Here is a 19314-nt window from a genome sequence, read left to right on the forward strand (position 1 = left end):
CGTGCACCTAACCGTGCACGGGTAAAACTCTATTTTCTAATCTAAGATGCGATCTACTATAATTACAGATACAAGGGCAAACTAGCCCAAACTCAGCATAACAGGCCGATTCACGTAATTCTACCATGTATATTCTTCAAATCCATCCTGATCGCGGCCCACCTCTGACTCGGTCAAATACTGGTGATAACAGGTATCTAACAATAAAGGCCACTTTTTTAATCTCCATATAAACCTTGTCCCCATATTACCCCTAGCCTATCTTTTTTTTTGGCTATAAATAGGGCAACCCACCCTTCTTATTTCTCACCCTCAACTACTCAAGAGTACTCAACCTACCCATCTTACACTTAAGTACACAACCCACTCCTCTCATTTCCCACGATCTCTCACACATGGCTGGTGTCAACGAGAATGGGGGAAGAATTGTTTCCACTTGGGGACACTTCATACAAGAAGATCACGAGGTGGATGGTGTTAGGAGGTGTGTAGCAGTGCACAAAAGATGACATGTCAGCATGCATTATGCACGCGGAGGATGAACCAGCCACTTGGTGAGGTACCACACTCAACATATCAAGATGGATGAAAAAGGTGCTAAAATATTATTTGAAGTTGAATATGCATCGCGGAGGAGGGCACATCCTCTTCGTGAGATACCACATGAATCATGTTTTTTTTTTTAGACAAACCACATGAATCATGTGCGAGATGGAATGATGAACAAGCGGCTATGTTGTTTAGATTTTTAGAGCGGATGGCCTGGTGACGGGGTACGTGGGCCGGACATCACGGGCAGCCAGTTCACGGGCCGCGTGTGTGCCAGACACGTGAGCACGGGGCCGGGCCAGTGCCGTGCTGGGCCGTCCCGTTGGCCAGGTTTGCATCTTCGCACGGACCGGCCCAGTTTACGGGCCTTTGCTTCCCCCAACTGTTCCTGCGTCAACCACACGGAATCAGCCTCCTCGCCGTGCAGTTCAGGAACCCCCATCGCCTCCTCTCCTCCCCAACCATGGCGGCCGTGGCGCCTCCCCCGGACAACCTAGACCCGCCGCCGTCAACTCCTCCCAGCACAGCGACTCCGCCGCCGGCCGCCGCCACCGCCACATCCACCCCGCCCAACCCCACAACCCCCAACCCCTTGACCCCCAACCCCGCCATGCCAAGCCCTAACCCTAACCCCCTCCCGGGCCCTCCGCTCATCATGCCGCCGATGCCCCCCGCGCCGGTATCCTTCACCCCGTCCTTCCGCCCCATGCCCGGACCTCCCCCGCCGCAGATGCAGCAGTACGGCGCCGTGCGCAACCCGGGCTACCCGATGCAGCCGCCAGGCGTGCACCACGTGATGCGCCCGCCCACCATGTACGCTCCCCAGCCGGGGCCCTACATGCAGCAGCCCGGCGCCCCCGTCCCTCCCGGTGGGTAAACCCTTCCTCCACCCATCTCCATCAACATCTACTACGCTGCTCTCTAGGCCTTTTGGGATTTAATAAGCCACCGAATTTACAATTCCCCCGATTTGCATCTGGGAGGTTTCCAGACGTTCCATGAGCTCGCGTTGTAGGAAATTCTGGTAGGGAAATCGAGTAGCGATGTCTCGACGTGGGTAGGATTCCTCGGGGATCAGGGTTCGGATGCCTCTGATGCTAGTGATTCAGTGTTAGAGCAACTGGGATCCGCTCGCTTGCTTGATAACGATGACCGGGTATTTCTATGCTACAGCGGTGGTCGTCGTGAGCAGCCGTTACTCCCTACGTACGGCGAGAGGTGCTGGCTCATGTTTGATTCCGCAGCTCTAACCGGAGCTGTAACCGATCGTTTTCTCCCTCACTGCGCGTGGTATGCTGAACGTCTGAATTTGAACTGGTTATTTTTTTTTCCGCATTGTCTAATTGATTTGAATACTTTAGCCTGCCGCTTAATTAGGCTCAGTTTCTGTATGTACTTAGATCCTTCAACAATGGGTTGTTGCAAAAATATGGGCTAAGGTACCATGATTTCCTACCGCTTAATTTCATGTCAAGTATTTTTCCTCCTTAATTTGGCTTTGATGTATAGTTACTACTGTCAATAAGAAAGTTTAAAGAGAGTGACACATCTGCTTAAGCTTTTATATCTGAGTAGTGCAATGCAATGGTGTGAGCTATCCCAAGTTTTGCAAATAACCAATACAAGTACATTGAACTCTGTCCATTGGGCGCTAAGAGGTAAGGCCAGCTTTACCTAATTCTTCTTTCATTCGAACAGAATATTCCCTTTTGTTGATGTTAACTCCAGTTATTATTCTGAACATGCAAGATACCTCCTTATCTGTTTAGTAACACTTCTTTCTTCGTGGCTTATGGTAACATAAGTGTTTTCATATTTCCGTTTGTATTAGTTCCATGTATTTCAAATGATTAATCTATGCACCGTGTGTTCCGTTTTCCGAACTTTTACTAATGTGGCAGCATAGATGTTTGTTTGTTTCTCTCTTCAGGTATGCAACGCTATCCTGGACCATACACTATGATGCGTCCAGTCTTTCCTCCACGCCCCATGCCTCCAGTTGGTGTTATGCCAATTCAACGGCCACCCCTTATGCCTGGGATCCGTGGTGCTCCTCCTATGGTAGCCCCTCCTGTCAGACCGCCTGCTCCAGCTGTTACACCTCTTGACAAACCACCAACTGCAGTTTATGTTGGGAAGATTGCCCCAACAGTGGACAATGATTTCATTCTTTCACTTCTTCGGGTATATCTATATCTTCCTATTATTTCAAGATTATACATGGAAGAGTTTGAATTCTGCATGCTTCATTCAGATTTTATGTTTATGCTTGCATTGGTGTAATCAACTGCTTGTATTATGTGTCTAAATGTTTTTTCGTCTTCAGATTTGTGGACCTGTCAAGAGTTGGAAGCGGACCCAAAATCCAAGTAATGGGAAACCCGTAGCATTTGGCTTTTGTGAGTTTGAGTCTGCTGAAGGCATACTTCGTGCTACTCGGTTGCTCAACAAATTGAGCATTGATGGACAAGAACTCGTGGTATGTATCATTGCATTCTTACGATTATGAAATATGGGAACTAGAATGTAAGTTCCTTTGAAAGAAAAAGGACATACAACCAAATATATATAGGCCATGACATCAGTTGTTTCTGGCAGCTCTTTTTGAGCAAAAACTGACAAAACTGATATAAACTGTTTCTTAGTAATTAGCCTGATCCATCTACTAACCAAGTGGAAATTATTGAATTTATTGTCTTCGTCACTGAGCATGTGGGTTCCAGACTTATCTTTAATTGAAGCATGTGTCATCTTTTGGATGAAGAAAACGAGGGTACAAAAGTTGCTACCTTAACCTTTTTCTGTGTACCGTTGTTCAGTTCATCAAATTTTCTGTTGCTGTATGCATAGGCAGAACTTGTTAAGTATGACTGCATTTGATTGTTGCCAATTTGTTCATGTGTTGCGTCATGTAGCAACCAGCATTTCAATTTCCCCCTCAGTTCTTTTGCGTAAGGATGCACAGAAAGACCATATTTACCTTGAAAATCTTGCATGATGTAGCAAATCCTAATCACATGTTTTTAGGAGGCCATTTTATGATTTTTCTTTCAGATTGAGATGATTTGTCACCGTATATGTTTCCTGTTAAATATTTGTTTGTAATATTTCGTTTGTTCTACCAAAGTAATGATAATGTTACCATGTGTCCTATATTTATGCCAGGTTAATATTAATGATGCCACCAAAGAGTACCTGAAAAAACATGTTGAAGGAAAAAAGAAGGCACAGGAGAATGCCAAAGAAAAGGAAGATGGAGGCGGGGATGGAACTTCTGCTGCTGCTGAAAATGAATCATTGAAGCTTGATTCTGATAAAACAGATGAAACAGAAGATGTTGGAGATAAGGATGATCAAGAAAATACTAAGAAATTTGGGATTGTTACAAATGAAGATTCTGAGGCGGATAAGGAGGCTGCAGAACAAATAAATAGTATGATTGAAGAGTGGTTAAAGACTCGACCACCGCCGCCGCCACCACCACCGCCGCCAGTTCAACCACTTGCTGAAATCTCATCCAAACATAATAATGGAGAGTCTGGTGTAGACATGACAAACACTGGTATGTAGTACTACTATATTTTTTTTTGTCGGAAATTGCATTTGGATAACATTTACTTCATTGCTGTTGCAGATTCTGAAGACAAGAATAATGATGACATGGACAAAAGGACATCTAATGAAACTGAAAAAGCAGAAACTGGCTCGCCTGATAGGAGGAAGGATAGAGAACATGATAAGGACAAGCGAGAAAAAGATATTCAAAGATATGAGCGTGAGCGTGAGCGAGAAAGAGTCAGGAGAGATAGAGACAAGGAACACAAGCATAAAGAAGTGGAAAGGCTGTACAAAGATCATGTTAAGGAGTGGGAATCCAGGGAAAAAGAGAAGGAATATCAAAGGCAATATGAGAAGGACCGCGAGAAGGAAAAAGAACGTGAACGTAGAAGGGAGATCATGAAGCAGGAAGAGGATAGCGACGAAGAGGATTCAAGGAAAAGAAGACGCAAGGGTAGTAGCACATTTGAAGAGAGGAAAAGGAGGAGGCAACGTGAAAAACAAGAAGACTTGGCAGACAAATTGAAAGAGGAAGAGGAAATTGCTGAGGCAAGGAGGCGCGCTATAGAGCTGCAACAGCAGGCAGATGAAGCAGCTGCGGCGGCTGCGGCAGCCGCAGCAGAGTCTGCTACACTTATGGAGGTTGATGGTGATGATGAAAAGGAAAGTAATGTGCAAAACAAGCCGATTAATTCAGATGATGATAACATTACCGGCTTTGCAAATGGTGGTTATGCAGGTGAGTGTGAATATTTTCCTTGCAAAGTTTATCACGTGAGCTACATTCTAATTCCAACATTTTCTTTTACATCCATTGTACAGATGATGGCACTCACAAGGACAATAATGGTGATGAAGCAAGTACGATACAAGGTCAAATTCTAGATATCAATCAAAATAGCAATGCTCCAGCAAAGAAGCTGGGTTTTGGTTTGATTGGCTCTGGAAAACGAACATCTGTTCCATCAGTTTTTGCTGAGGATGATGATGAGGATAATAAGGATAAAAAGATAAGACCTTTAGTACCTATCGATTACTCCACTGAGGAATTACAAGCTGTGGAGACAGATTCTTCTGCTGGCCAACAGAATATTGTAGCAGCTGCTGAGTTTGCCAAGCGCATCTTGGTATCTAATCAGAAGGAAGAGAAGCTTGAAAGTGAGAAGGATAGGAGCAGGAGATCCACTGATAGGTTGAGCCAAAGGGATAAAAGTCGAAATGAGGAAGATGGTGCTCGCATCAGTGATGAGAGAAGAGAAAAGATGCAGGATCGAGACAAAGATAGGCAAGATAAGCCCAAGTCAGAGAACAAGAAAATTGTGGATGCAAAACAACTGATTGATATGATTCCGAGGACAAAGGAAGAGCTTTTTTCCTATGATATTAATTGGTCAATATATGAGAAGGTGAATAGTCTCTCGACCTTGTATTTTTAATACGGAGTACTTAAAATTGGGAAATGTTTTGTTTCTTACCTAGTTTGAAGTGATTGTCATGTCATTTATTTGTGCATGCATGTTTTTCCTGTTAACGTTATACAAGTATTTATGGAACACTTTTAACTATGTTTATAGTGCTCCTTGAACTGTTACGGATATGAGGACATTTGAGTTCTTTCCTTCCAAATAGATATGAGATCCACCTGATGACCCGAATAACACATCGTCATGAGTATAATGATAAACCTGTTGTTATTTTCATACTGATTACCATCTGTAATTATTTTGAGAGGTACTCGTGCAGATGTATTCTGGATATTTATAGAATATGGAAGTTGGGTCATATGGTTTTGAGAATGTTTCTTACTCTGCACTATTTGATTTAGCTTTCCCTGTGTTTTGTATGTGACATGGTTATATTCAAAATTAATATCATCATTCTTCTGTGGCAGCATGAGTTGCATGATAGAATGAGGCCTTGGATCTCAAAAAAGATAGTTGAATTTCTTGGTGAGGAGGAATCAACTTTGGTGGAATATATAGTCTCGTGCACCAAAGATCATGTGCATGCGTCGAAAATGCTGGAGCTCCTACAGTCAATTTTGGATGTTGAGGCTGAAATGTTTGTCCTTAAGATGTGGAGGATGCTAATATTTGAAATCAAGAAAGTTGAAGCAGGACTATCAGGAAGAGGGAAGGCTTGAAGTTATTTTTTTCAGGGAGGAAGGGAAGGCTTGAAGCTGAGGCAATGATCTTGTGCAACATTCTCTGTTTTTTTGTCAGCAACTGTGTTCTCACTTGTAGACTTCTGAGACAGCCTCCGAAAACATTTGAGTGAGATCAAGTTAGTGGTTCCCTATATGTTCTGATGCCTATTGTAGAAATGTATACATGAACAAGTGATACAATAACATTTGATCTAAAGTTGTTGCATGCTTGCGCATTACAGTGTCTTTTTGTAGAATTTATATCACTGTGATGTTTATGGTGAATACATGTTAAGGAATCTTCATCAACTTGATTATCTTTGAGGAGGATTTCATGGTAAAAAACTCAAAATTTTCAGGAACGAACCATTTCAAGAGCAATCAATGTCTACAAAGTTATATGTATGTACAAGGTTAGTGTTTGTTGTACTAGGAGCATAAATCGATCAATGGTCTGGACTTTTACCAAAGACCCCAGATCTTGTAGTAACTGCCTTGTGATCGCTGACAATCATGGGAACAGTATATTCTTGACGTGGATTGTTGTGTAGATCGTACACTTTGGTTGTGGATTGCTGTGTAGATTCTTGATCTGGATTGCTGTGTAAGGGCATCTCCAGCGGCGCGACGCATTTTAGCGTCCGTTTGCGTCGGCCCTTTTGGTCGAAAACGACCGCGCGTCCGTTTGCGTCGGGGGTGGCTCCAGCGGCACGACGCATTTTTTTTAGGACGAATCATTTTTTTGAACTGAAACATAATTTACAAAAACTGAAACATAACTTACATACTTGAAAACATAAAAAAAAAAACTAAAACGCCTACTGCTGCGCATCGTCGCCGTGCTGCTCCTCGTCGCTGTCGAGCAAGATGATCTCCAGTACGTCCCACGGCCAGTAGCCATCCGGGGGAGCGTACGTCGGGCGCGATCACGATGCTCGAGGTTGAGGAGGCTGCGGCTGAGGCGGCGGTGGAGGCGCCTAGGGCTGCGGCTGTGGCGGCGGATGAGGAGCCAAGCCATAAGGCTGTGGCGGCGGTGGGGGAGGTGCCCAGACATAAGGCTGTGGCGACGGTGGGGGAGGCGCCCAAGGCTGTGGCGGCGGTGGAGGAGGCGCCGCCGAGTCCAGGAGCGCCTGTCGAAGGGCTTCATCGGCGGACAGGCCAGGCGGCATGACAGCGGTGGCGTAGCGGGGCAACGGCGGCTGCACCGGCGCGTCGTACTCGGAGACGAGGAGGCCGAGCTTGGCCATCTCGTCGTCCGTCATGTTGTCGGGGAACTCGAAGTTCCGGCACTCCGCCATGGCCTGCTGCCATTCGTGGAAGACGAGGCCGACGTAGTCCTCGCTGTCGTCCTTCACCTCCTCGCTATGGTACGCGAGCGCCTCGATGTAGTCGTCGTCGTCCTCGTCCTCGCGGTCGTTGTGCTGCGGCTGCTCACGTCGCGTCGGCGCCTGCTGACGACGCGTCGGCGCCTGCTGACGACGAGCCGGCGGTGCAGGGCCGAAGGGATAATCCCTGTCGCCCATGAAGCCAGCCCGTTGATGACCCACAAGTATAGGGGATCGCAACAGTCTTCGAGGGAAGTAAAACCCAATTTATTGATTCGACACAAGGGGAGACAAAGAACACTTGGAAGCCTTAACAACGGAGTTGTCAATTCAGTTGCACCTGGAAACAGACTTGCTCGCAAAGGTTTATCAGTAGTAACAGGTTTATAGCAGTAGCAGTAGTGAAATAACAGCACAGAGTAACAGAGACAAGTAGTGATTTTAGTAAACAGCAGGATTAAAATACTGTAGGCACGGGGACGGATGACGGGCGTTGCATGGATGAGAGAAACTCATGTAACAATCATAGCAGGGCATTTGCAGATAATAATAAAACGGTGTCCAAGTACAAAGCAATCAATAGGCATGTGTTCCATATATAGTCGTGCATGCTCGCAATGAGAAACTTGCACAACATCTTTTGTCCTACCAAATGCCCGGTGGGCAGCCGGGCCTCAAGGGAAACTACTGGATATTAAGGTACTCCTTTTAATAAAGTACCGGAGCAAAGCATTAACACTCCGTGAACACATGTGATCCTCACATCGCTACCATTCCCTCCGGTTGTCCCGATTTCTGTCACTTCGGGGCCATCGGTTCCGGACAGCGACATGTGTATACAACTTATAGGTAAGACCATAAACAATGATTATCTTCATGAAACAATAACATGTTCAGATCTGAGATCATGGCACTCGGGCCCTAGTGACAAGCATTAAGCATAACAAGTTGCAACAATATCATCAAAGTACCAATTACGGACACTAGGCACTATGCCCTAACAATCTTATGCTATTACATGACCAATCTCATCCAATCCCTACCATCCCCTTCACCTACAGCGGGGGAATTACTCACACATGGATGGGGGAAACATGGCTGGTTGATGTAGAGGCGTTGGCGGTGATGGCGGTGATGATCTCCTCCAATTCCCCGTCCCGGCGGAGTGCCAGAACGGAGACTTCTGGCTCCCGCGACGGAGTTTCGCGATGTGGCGGCGTTCTGGAGGGTTTCTGGCGACTTCGACTTCTCTTCTGGCGTTTTTAGGTCGAGGCGAATAAGTAGTCCGAAGGAGGGCGTCGGAGGCCGGCCGAGGGGGCCACACCACCAGGCCGCGCGGGCCCCCCTCTGGCCGCGCCACCAGGTGGTGTGGGGCCCTCGGGCCTCCACTTCAATTGCCCTTCTGGCTCCGTTAGTTTCCTGGGAAAATAGGGCCTTCTGCATAAATTCCGAGGTTTTTCCCGAAAGTTGGATTTCTGCACAAAAACGAGACACCAGAGCAGTTCTGCTGAAAACAGCGTTAGTCCGTGTTAGTTGCATCCAAAATACACAAAATAGAGGCCAAACAATAGCAAAAGTGTTCGGGAAAGTAGATACGTTTTGGACGTATCAACTCCCCCCAAGCTTAGCTTATTGCTTGTCCTCAAGCAATTCAGTTAACAACTGAGCGATAAAAGAACTTTCACGAACACATTTGCTCATATGAGGTATATATTCTCATGCTATGGCTAATACTTAAGCAGTTCATAATGAGACACATGCAAATAAAATCATCTAACAGCCATGTCAATCATGGAGAAGCACCAACAATTAATAATAAGCATCATGAATCATGTATATAAGCAAGAATTGTAATGTTCATAAGAGAGCATGATAAAGTGGTATCTCGCTTGCCTGTATTTGATTGGCAAAACATAAATGCCCGGGCACCTCTGGAGTTCATAGAAAGACTAGAAGTAGTGATTGTCAAAAGATAAATGCATCAAAGTTATACCACAATCAATCATATTTTGAGACAAGCATATTATACTAAGAATGACAGTTGTGCTCTCAAGATAGTGCTCAAAGAAATAATGGAGACACAACATAAAAGTAAAAGATTGACCCTTCGCAGAGGGAAGCAGGGATTAACATGCGCTAGAGCTTTTCATTTTTATAAATCAGGAGTAAAATTATTTTGAGAGGTGTTTGTTGTTGTCAACGAATGGTAATGGGTACACTAACTACCTCGCCAACCGGACTTTCAAGAGCGGCTCCCATGAATTATTGCATATTTATTTGGCACTCCTTCCAACCTTTCTTTCACAAACCATGGCTAACCGAATCCTCGGGTGCCTGCCAACAATCTCATACCATGAAGGAGTGCCTTTTTATTTTAGTTTTATTATGATGATGACACTCCCCTCAACCTTTGCTTACACAAGCCATGGCTAACCGAATCCTTCGGGTGCCGTCCATCAATCACAAACCATGGAGGAGTGTCTATTTAAGTTAATTAATTCGGGACTGGGAATCCCATTGCCAGCTCTTTTTGCAAAATTATTGGATAAGCGGATGTGCCACTAGTCCATATGAGAGTCCGTCAAAAGTAAATGACAAGGTTGAAAGCTAAACACCACATACTTCCTCATGAGCTATGAAACATAAACACAAATTGAGAAACATTTTGAAGGTTTTAAAGGTAGCGTATGAGAATTTACTTGGAATGGTTTGAAATGCCATGCATAGGTATTTATGGTGGACACTCTGGAATAACTTGGTTTTCATGTGTTTGGAAGCACGAGCAGCGTTCCCGCTCAGTACAAGTGAAGGCTAGCAAAAGACTAGGGAGCGACAAATCAAGAGAGCAGTAACTGTCATAATCATGCTTGCGGCAAAATAAATTAACGGAGGCATAAAAGTGATACAAGAACTCTGAAGCAATATAGATCATCGAGGCTTAATTGACTTTTTTGTTCAGTCATATGCATGCGTGAGCATGTGCCAAGTCGATATAAATGAGTTATTCAGAGGAGGATACCACAATGCCATACTTACTTATGAATAAAACAATGCAAACAAACATACATGACATGCTACTCATATTAATAAATTGGAGCTAAACATGAGAGATCATGAACTACTAGACTTTCTCAAATGACATATACCTCACATGAACCAACTAAGCATGCTCACATGGATGAGTATATGTACAAAAATGAAAACAAATAGAGTTCATACCAGTCTTTCACCACAATCAGATTGTCGTAAATCGTCATTATTGCCTTTTCACTTGTGCAGCTTGGATAATATGAAATGAAAACCACGCTCCAGCCACCAAAGACCATTAAACTCATGAAGAACTTTACAAACCAGAGAAGAACAGCAAATATTTTTGGTGTTTTCGAATTGCAAACAAGAACAAAAGGAAACAAACAAACAAAGCAAAATCTTTTTGGGTTTTCTTATAACAAACTAGCAATAGCAAATAAAGTGAAACAAATGCAAGAAACCAAAGCAAACAAATAGTGAAGAGAAACAACAGAAATATTTTTGGTCTTTTTGTGTTTTGGGAAGGAAACAAAACAAAAACAAGAAATAGCAAACTAAAAGAAACACAGAAGAGCGAGATGGCAGAAATCTGCCAAAACCTAACAGCAGTACAGAAATTGATTTTTACAAAAATCTTACGTTGCTCAGATCGAAAAGTGTTCAACTAATGAAAGTTAGATAACAACCTGGGGAACCTGCACAAAAATTTGCAGCTCAAAATGACTCTCTGGCTATTTTTGACGATTTTTACAGTAACGTTCCAGAATCTGTTTTCAAGCAGCACTTCCCCAAATATCATCTTCCTCTCATTAGAAAATCACTCAAACGAACAAAACAAGTATGTACAAGTATCCAGCAACCATAATATGCAAAGAATGAGTGATGCCGGTATACCTCCCCCCAAGCTTAGGCTTTTGGCCTAAGTGGAGTTCAATCCCATCGATCCCATGAGGTAGTGTCTCCGTAATATGACGAAGATGGATCGTATCCCGGGTATGTGCTAGAGGAAGCACCCGGATATGTGACGGTGTGGTCGTAGGAGGTCCCGACGTCCTCGGAGTCATGTTGCTGGTGGAATTCTTGTATCTTCATATGTTCATCCACCTCCTCCTTGGTGCACGACCATGATTGCCTGTCAATACTTAACAAACTAGGTTGGGGAAGAGGGATTTCCTTCTCCTCCCCGTCAGAAAACAACATTCTATACACCATATTATCTAAAGTAGAGTCAGTGGTAACAAAATGATGACTCTTCATAGCAGTAATATCGAGTCTCCTAGGGGCCAATGGCACATCATTAGGATCAAGAGGAAGATTAAGATATGTTAAAACACGCAATGCGATAGTTCCTCCAAAAATAGGCCCCCTGGTAGTCAGGCGGCGAGCAATAAGAGCACCGAGGTGATAGGAGGTTTGACCAGTAAGTGCAATATGCAAGAAAGCAAGATGGTAACTAGAGATATTACTAGTGTTCTCCCTACCAAGAATGCTAGTAGCAATGTAGTATGCAAAATACTTAATGGCGGGAAGTTGGATGTTCCTTATCTTGCCCCGCTGGATGGTGCGACAATCATCCTCGGTGATCCCTCGGTAGAGCTCCAGCAAGTCCCGGGGGTTGTCATCAATCCTACTTGCTGTACCTGCAGGGGCAATGTCCAAGGCACAACAAAAATCCTTCAACGGCATAGTCACAGTCTTACCATAGATTCTGAATGCAACCGTTGGCTCATATTGTTTGTTGTCGAACTGGAAACTCTCGACAAAGATCTTGGTGAGCATGTGGTATTGCTCCCTTTCATCGCTCATATAGGTGGTTAACCCTGCCCTGTTGACAAGGGTCAAGAAATCCTCCAGTATCCCTGCATTCCTTAGAAAATCATAACACGGAAAAGTAGAAGCATTAGGGGGACCATGGTCCTCTTCGGGCGCGAAGCTAGGCGCGAGGATGTCTTCATTGTATGATTGCCTAATCCGGGTGGCGGCCCTAGCAGGCCTCCCGGTGCTGGTTGTCCCCTTCTTGAACAACTCCCCAAAGCTAAACTTCTTCATAGCTTCTCTGAAATTTTCAACAAATGACATAAAAATTTGGTTTGGTGACATATAATTGAGGGAAACTACCATAGGAACTTGCTAGAGTACTAATCATGCATCAAAACAAGTTTCTACCACTTAGAACAAGCATGCAAGCTCACTAAACATGTTACCTACAGCAGCAAAATATTCAAGATATACTCAACCAAATGAAATTCTACTTGGATGGGTGGAGGAGTCACATACCGAAGAGCAAATGTGCCAAATTTCAGACAGAAATCTGGGCTGAGCAAGGAGATCGAAAAATCTGGAGTTCTGGAGCAAAAACGCGAGAGAGATGAACTTGGTACGAGTTTTTTCGGGAGAGAGAGTGTTCTGGGCGAAAGAGATGACAAAGTGGGGCAGAGGGGGTCCCACACCACATGGTGGCGCGGCCACCTCCTTGGCCGCGCCGGCCAGTGGTGTGGCGCCCTCTGGTGCCCCACAGGTCATCCTCTGGTACTCCCAGGTGCCTCGTCGAAAAATAGGACCAACGGTATAATTTTCGCGAATTTTTGAAAACTTTGAAAAATGCACATTTTCTGGGTATTAAGTTTATTATTACTGGCCAGGAAAAATTTTGAAATCTTCGAATAACTAAAGAACTTTGCAAATTAAGAATGCTACAGCAACTAGAGCAAGTGGAGGAAGAAAGAGATGTTGTTTACCCTCTCCATGCATATAAAAAGTATCCGTTAACAAGGTTGATCAAGTCTTGTCACCAAATAACTTTTTCATAGCATAAGAAGAAATAAACCTCAAATCAATCATGTTACCTTGAATTGTATTGATATGGATCCAATCACAAGAGTTTGATATTCTTCTTTAGGTTCATATATAGGACAATCAATAGTTCCCACTTTGATAGTTCTCACATGAGAGATAGTATTAACTCCACACGCTTTTTCAATCCTCTTGGGGAAATAAACGGTATGCTCCCTATCATCAACATTGAAAGTAACCTTTCCTTTGTTGCAATCAATAACAGCCCCTGCGGTGTTAAGAAAAGGTCTCCCAAGAATAATAGACATATTATCATCTTCAGGCATTTCCAACACAACAAAATCAGTTAATATCAAGCAGTTAGTAGTAACTTGAACAGGAACATTCTCACATATACCAACCGGAATAGCAGTAGATTTATCAGCCATTTGCAAAGATATATCAGTAGGTATCAACTTATCTAGGTAAAATCTCTTATAAAGAGAAAAAGGCATAACACTAACACCGGCTCCCAAGTCACATAGAGCAGTTTTAACATAATTATTCTTGATAGAACAAGGAATAGTAGGTATACCTGGGTCGCCCAACTTCTTTGGAATTTTGCCATTGAAAGAGTAATTAGCAAGCATAGTGGAAATTTCCTCATTGGGGATTTTCCTTTTGTTAGTAACAATATCTTTCATATACTTTGAATAAGGAGGCAATTTAATAGCATCAGTCAAAGGGATTTGCAAGAATAAAGGTTTCATCCAATCGCAAAATTTATTATAGTGTTCTTCTTCCTTTGATTTTAGTTTCTTAGCAGGAAAAGGCATTTGCTTTTGCACCCAAGGTTCTCTTTCATTACCATGTTTCTCAGCAATAAAGTCTTCTTTAGTATACTTTTTATTTTTAGCATGCTTTTCAGGTTCTTCTTCTACCTCTTCTTTATCAGGAGTATCATTCTTATCATTATCATTATCATTATCATGTTCATTACCACTTTCAGTTTCAGCATCAGAAATAGAAATACTATTAGGATCATTAACAGGTTCAGAGGATTCTACAACATTTTTATGTTTCTTCTTCTTTTTCTTCCTAGAATGAGCACTAGGTTCAATGCGTTGAGAATCTTGTTCAATTCTTTTGGGATGCCCTTCAGGATATAGAGGATCCTGGGTAGAGACACCACCTCTAGTTGTTACTTCATAAGCATGTTTCTCTTTAGAATTATTCTCTAACAAGTCATTTTGCACTTTAGTGAGTTGATCAATTTGAGTTTGAATCATTTGAAAATGTTTAACAAGCATCTTAACATCATTGGAGGTTCTCTCCACAATACCATGCAATTCACTAATAGCTTGAGAATTTTCCATTAAATGATTCTCTACTCTCATATTAAAATTTTCTTGCTTAACAATATAATTATCAAACTCGTCTAAGCATTGTGCAGGAGGTTTTGAATACGGAATATCTTCCCTAGTAAAGCGTTGAAGGGAGTTTACCTCAATCATGGATGAAGGGGGAATTATCTCACATATATCTTCAATAGGAGGTAGATTCTTCACATCTTCAGATTTAATACCTTTCTCCTTGAGAGACTTCTTGGCTTCCCTCATATCTTCATCATTCAATTTAATTAAACCCCTCTTCTTCACTATTGGCGTTGGAGTTGGTTCAGGCGTATTCCAATCATCATAATTCCGGCCTATTTTAGCCAATAATTCTTCAAATTGCCCTGGAGTTCTTTTCCTGAAAACACAACCAGCACAACTATCCAGGTATGCCCTAGAATCAATGGTTAGTCCACTATAAAATATATCAAGTAATTCATGCTTTTCTAAATCATGGTCAGGCAAAGCTCTAATAAGAGAGCAAAATCTCGCCCAAGCTTCAGGCAATTTCTCTTCATCTCCCTGATCAAAACTATAAACTCTTTGCAAAGCAGCATGTTGAGCACTAGCAGGAAAATATTTCCGAAAGAAAACAGCAAGCAATTCTTTTGGACTTTTAATAGAACTAGGTGGCAAATTATTATACCAAGTTTTAGCGTCATCCTTTAATGAGAATGGAAATATTTTAGCAACAAAGTAAGTACGCTTCTTAACATCATCAGAAAACAAGCTACTCAAAGTAGATAACTCAGTCATGTGTTCAACAGCACTTTCTTTTTCAGTACCACAGAAAGGTGTTTTCTCAACAATAGCTATATGAGATAGATCAAGAGAAAAATCATAATCTTTATCCCTAATGTTTATAGGAGATGTGGCAAATTTAGGATCAGGAGACAGGTTTATATATCTAATATGTTCGCAAGCAACTTTTTAATTTTTCTTGCATCAGTAGTAGCATTGCATTTTTTAATAAAATCATCATCAAGCTCCACATAATCTTCCTCAGGATCATCACTAAAATAATCAAGTTCAGGTGAACTAACAGGTGTAGTAGCATTAGGAGTTTCAGTATTTTCAATTTGTCTAGACCTAGCAATTGTAGCGTCTAGAAAAGATCCCAATGAACCACTATTATCAAGCACAGCAGAAGCATTATCAATATTATGAGAGTATTCAGATTCAGCAGATATACCCGCATGCGAAGCATGTGGTGGTGAAACAAGTTTATCAATCACAGATGGTGAATCAAGTGTAGCGGAGGTACTCAGAATTGTACCTTTTCTTGTAGTGGATGGTAATATGGCGATCTTAGTATCGCGAGGTTTACCCATGATGGAGAATTTGCAGCGAACAATATTAATCCAAGTGAACTTCCAAATAAAGCTATGCTCCCGGCAACGGCGCCTTAGAAAATAGTCTTGATGACCCACAAGTATAGGGGATCGCATGAGTCTTCGAGGGAAGTAAAACCCAATTTATTGATTCGACACAAGGGGAGACAAAGAACACTTGGAAGCCTTAACAACGGAGTTGTCAATTCAGTTGCACTGGAAACAGACTTGCTCGCAAAGGTTTATCGTAGGTAACAGTTTATAGCAAAGATAAAGAGTGAAATAACAACAGCAGAGTAACGTAGACAAGCAGTAGTGATTTTAGTAAACAGCAGGATTAAAATACTGTAGGCACGGGGACGGATGACGGGCGTTGCATGGATGAGAGAAACTCATGTAACAATCATAGCAGGGCATTTGCAGATAATAATAAAACGGTGTCCAAGTACAAAGCAATCAATAGGCATGTGTTCCATATATAGTCGTGCGTGCTCGCAATGAGAAACTTGCACAACATCTTTTGTCCTACCAGCCGGTGGCAGCCGGGCCTCAAAGGAAACTACTGGATATTAAGGTACTCCTTTTAATAAAGTACCGGAGCAAAGCATTAACACTCCGTGAACACATGTGATCCTCACATCGCTACCATTCCCTCCGGTTGTCCCGATTGGCCACTTGGGGCCATCGGTTCCCGGACAAACGACATGTGTATACAACTTATAGGTAAGACCATAAACAATGATTATCTTCATGAAACAATAACATGTTCAGATCTGAGATCATGGCACTCGGGCCCTAGTGACAAGCATTAAGCATAACAAGTTGCAACAATATCATCAAAGTACCAATTACGGACACTAGGCACTATGCCCTAACAATCTTATGCTATTACATGACCAATCTCATCCAATCCCTACCATCCCCTTCACCTACAGCGGGGGAATTACTCACACATGGATGGGGGAAACATGGCTGGTTGATGTAGAGGCGTTGGCGGTGATGGCGGTGATGATCTCCTCCAATTCCCCGTCCCGGCGGAGTGCCAGAACGGAGACTTCTGGCTCCCGCGACGGAGTTTCGCGATGTGGCGGCGTTCTGGAGGGTTTCTGGCGACTTCGACTTCTCTTCTGGCGTTTTTAGGTCGAGGCGAATAAGTAGTCCGAAGGAGGGCGTCGGAGGCCGGCCGAGGGAGCCACACCACCAGGCCGCGCGGGCCCCCCTCTGGCCGCGCCACCAGGTGGTGTGGGGCCCTCGGGCCTCCACTTCAATTGCCCTTCTGGCTCCGTTAGTTTCCTGGGAAAATAGGGCCTTCTGCATAAATTCCGAGGTTTTTCCCGAAAGTTGGATTTCTGCACAAAAACGAGACACCAGAGCAGTTCTGCTGAAAACAGCGTTAGTCCGTGTTAGTTGCATCCAAAATACACAAAATAGAGGCCAAACAATAGCAAAAGTGTTCGGGAAAGTAGATACGTTTTGGACGTATCACCCGTCGTCTGCTGTCCGTCTCCGTGGACAGGTACGTACGCCAACTCTCCGAGTCGATGGCGTACGTCGGATCGGCGCGGAGGTCCTCCGGCAGATATCGCCTCCTGCGCCGGATCTCCTTGGTCCGCTCAGGCTCGCGCGCAGGGACTGGAGGGATGGGCACCCGGCGGCAGCTGAGCCGCCAGCCGCCAGGCAGCTGCACGCCGGACCAGGCGTCGCACTGCACCCATTTGCCGTGCATGAGCCTCCCCACCGTGACGGGGAGCGCCACCTTCTTGCTGCCGCTGCCGGAGGCCTCGAAGTCGTTCTTCTTCCCCATGGCGCAGCGACAGTTGTGGTGCGAGTGGAGCTGTGGGCGAAGGAGCAACGCGGCCGCTGGACTTTTAAGGGCGGCCGCGCACAGGATACGATGCCATTGAAGGCGGCGCAGAAGCCCAGCCGCCGCCCGCCAGTGCACGCGCAGAACAGGAAGCTGCGGCATTCATGGCGAAGGCAGCGGCGCAGACGCGGAGGCGATGGCCGCGGAAGCGATGCCCTCCATGCAGGCTCGCTGCCAGGCGGGCCCGGTGGAGACCGCAGCGGATACTTTGCGCGTCCGCGCAGCGTCCGCCGAGACGCAAACCTGGCGCATATTTGGGCCAGGTTTGCGTCTCCGCAGACGGCCCGGTCACTTTGCGTCGTGCCGCTGGAGAGGGTGCCAGACGCATTTACGACCAAAGCGGACGCAAACGGTCCTAAGCCCTATTTATGTGAAGTCATCCTGATACATAGCATTTGATCTGAAGTTGTTGAGTACTTGCGTGTTCAGTGTTTAGAGTGTCCTCCAATAGAATTTCTGTTACCTTCGTCAGCTTGACTTTCTTTGCATAGAATTGTATATGGTGAAAAAATAAAACAAAAACTCAAATTTAGCAATTTTTTTTTTTGAGAAATACAGTATAAATGCAGACGCTCACATACACGCGCATACACTCATTCCTATAAACGCACACACGTACACCTTACCCGATCACCTCCGAAAGACCGAGCATGCGGATTAAATCTTGAAATTGACGAAGTCACCACAGAATTAATCAATACCTGCAAGGTTATACGTTCAATGTATGTTTCTCTTGTACTAGTATCCTAAGTAATCCAGATGGAGTATATTTTACCGTTAACACATAAGTCGATGAATGTGCTGAACTTTGACTGAAGCCTCCAGATCTTGTAACCATGTAACCATGTCATGATCGGCGATCATAGCAAAGTCAAGAATAAGATACTATGATCGTCAACATTAAAGGCAAAAAATAAACTCTGAACATGGATTGCTGTGTAGAAGGAACAGTTTTTCCCTCTATTTTTTTAATACTGTATAACTTTTTTTTTGAACTTTTTAAATACTATAGAGCAGTCGACGTAGGGTTGAAAACGAAAGGAAAACTTTCCGTCCATTTTCGAAGAAAAAAGAAATGAGGGGCCAAATACGAAAAAGGAAGTGGCATTCTGCGGAAATGGAATGAAAACGAGAGAGCTTTTTCCAACGGAAACGAAAAGGGCAGAGGAAGGAAACCGAAAATATAACCGAGACTCGTGGTCTTGGTAGGCCTACATTTACATATGAAAACGGGCTTGGCCACGTATCAAGTCCACTAAGTCGTGTGCGGCTAGACCGCCGCCCACCTCGACGACTCATCTACCGTGCGACGACTCCACGAGAGACGACGCCAGCCGATCGCAGC

General features: G+C 44.0%; 1 protein-coding gene across 2 annotated transcripts; it reads left to right on the top strand.

Moving 5' to 3' along the window:
* The first annotated feature begins 971 nt into the window (after positions 1–971).
* Positions 972–6489, top strand: LOC127318587 (RNA-binding motif protein 25). Of its 2 annotated transcripts, none has more exons than XM_051349069.2 (7): positions 972–1418; positions 2480–2733; positions 2876–3028; positions 3715–4111; positions 4184–4846; positions 4930–5513; positions 5999–6489. In XM_051349069.2, exons 1-7 carry the CDS (start codon positions 1013–1015, stop codon positions 6248–6250), a joined length of 2709 nt encoding a protein of 902 aa, XP_051205029.1. In that variant the 5' UTR covers positions 972–1012; the 3' UTR covers positions 6251–6489. The 2 variants fall into 2 exon arrangements, with proteins under 2 accessions (XP_051205029.1, XP_051205030.1); XM_051349070.2 differs by having other exon boundaries at positions 1279–1418; positions 1723–2733.
* The last annotated feature ends 12825 nt before the right edge of the window (positions 6490–19314 follow it).

The sequence above is a fragment of the Lolium perenne genome, chromosome 7 (assembly GCF_019359855.2).
Source record: "Lolium perenne isolate Kyuss_39 chromosome 7, Kyuss_2.0, whole genome shotgun sequence".
Classification (NCBI taxonomy): Eukaryota; Viridiplantae; Streptophyta; class Magnoliopsida; order Poales; family Poaceae; genus Lolium; species Lolium perenne.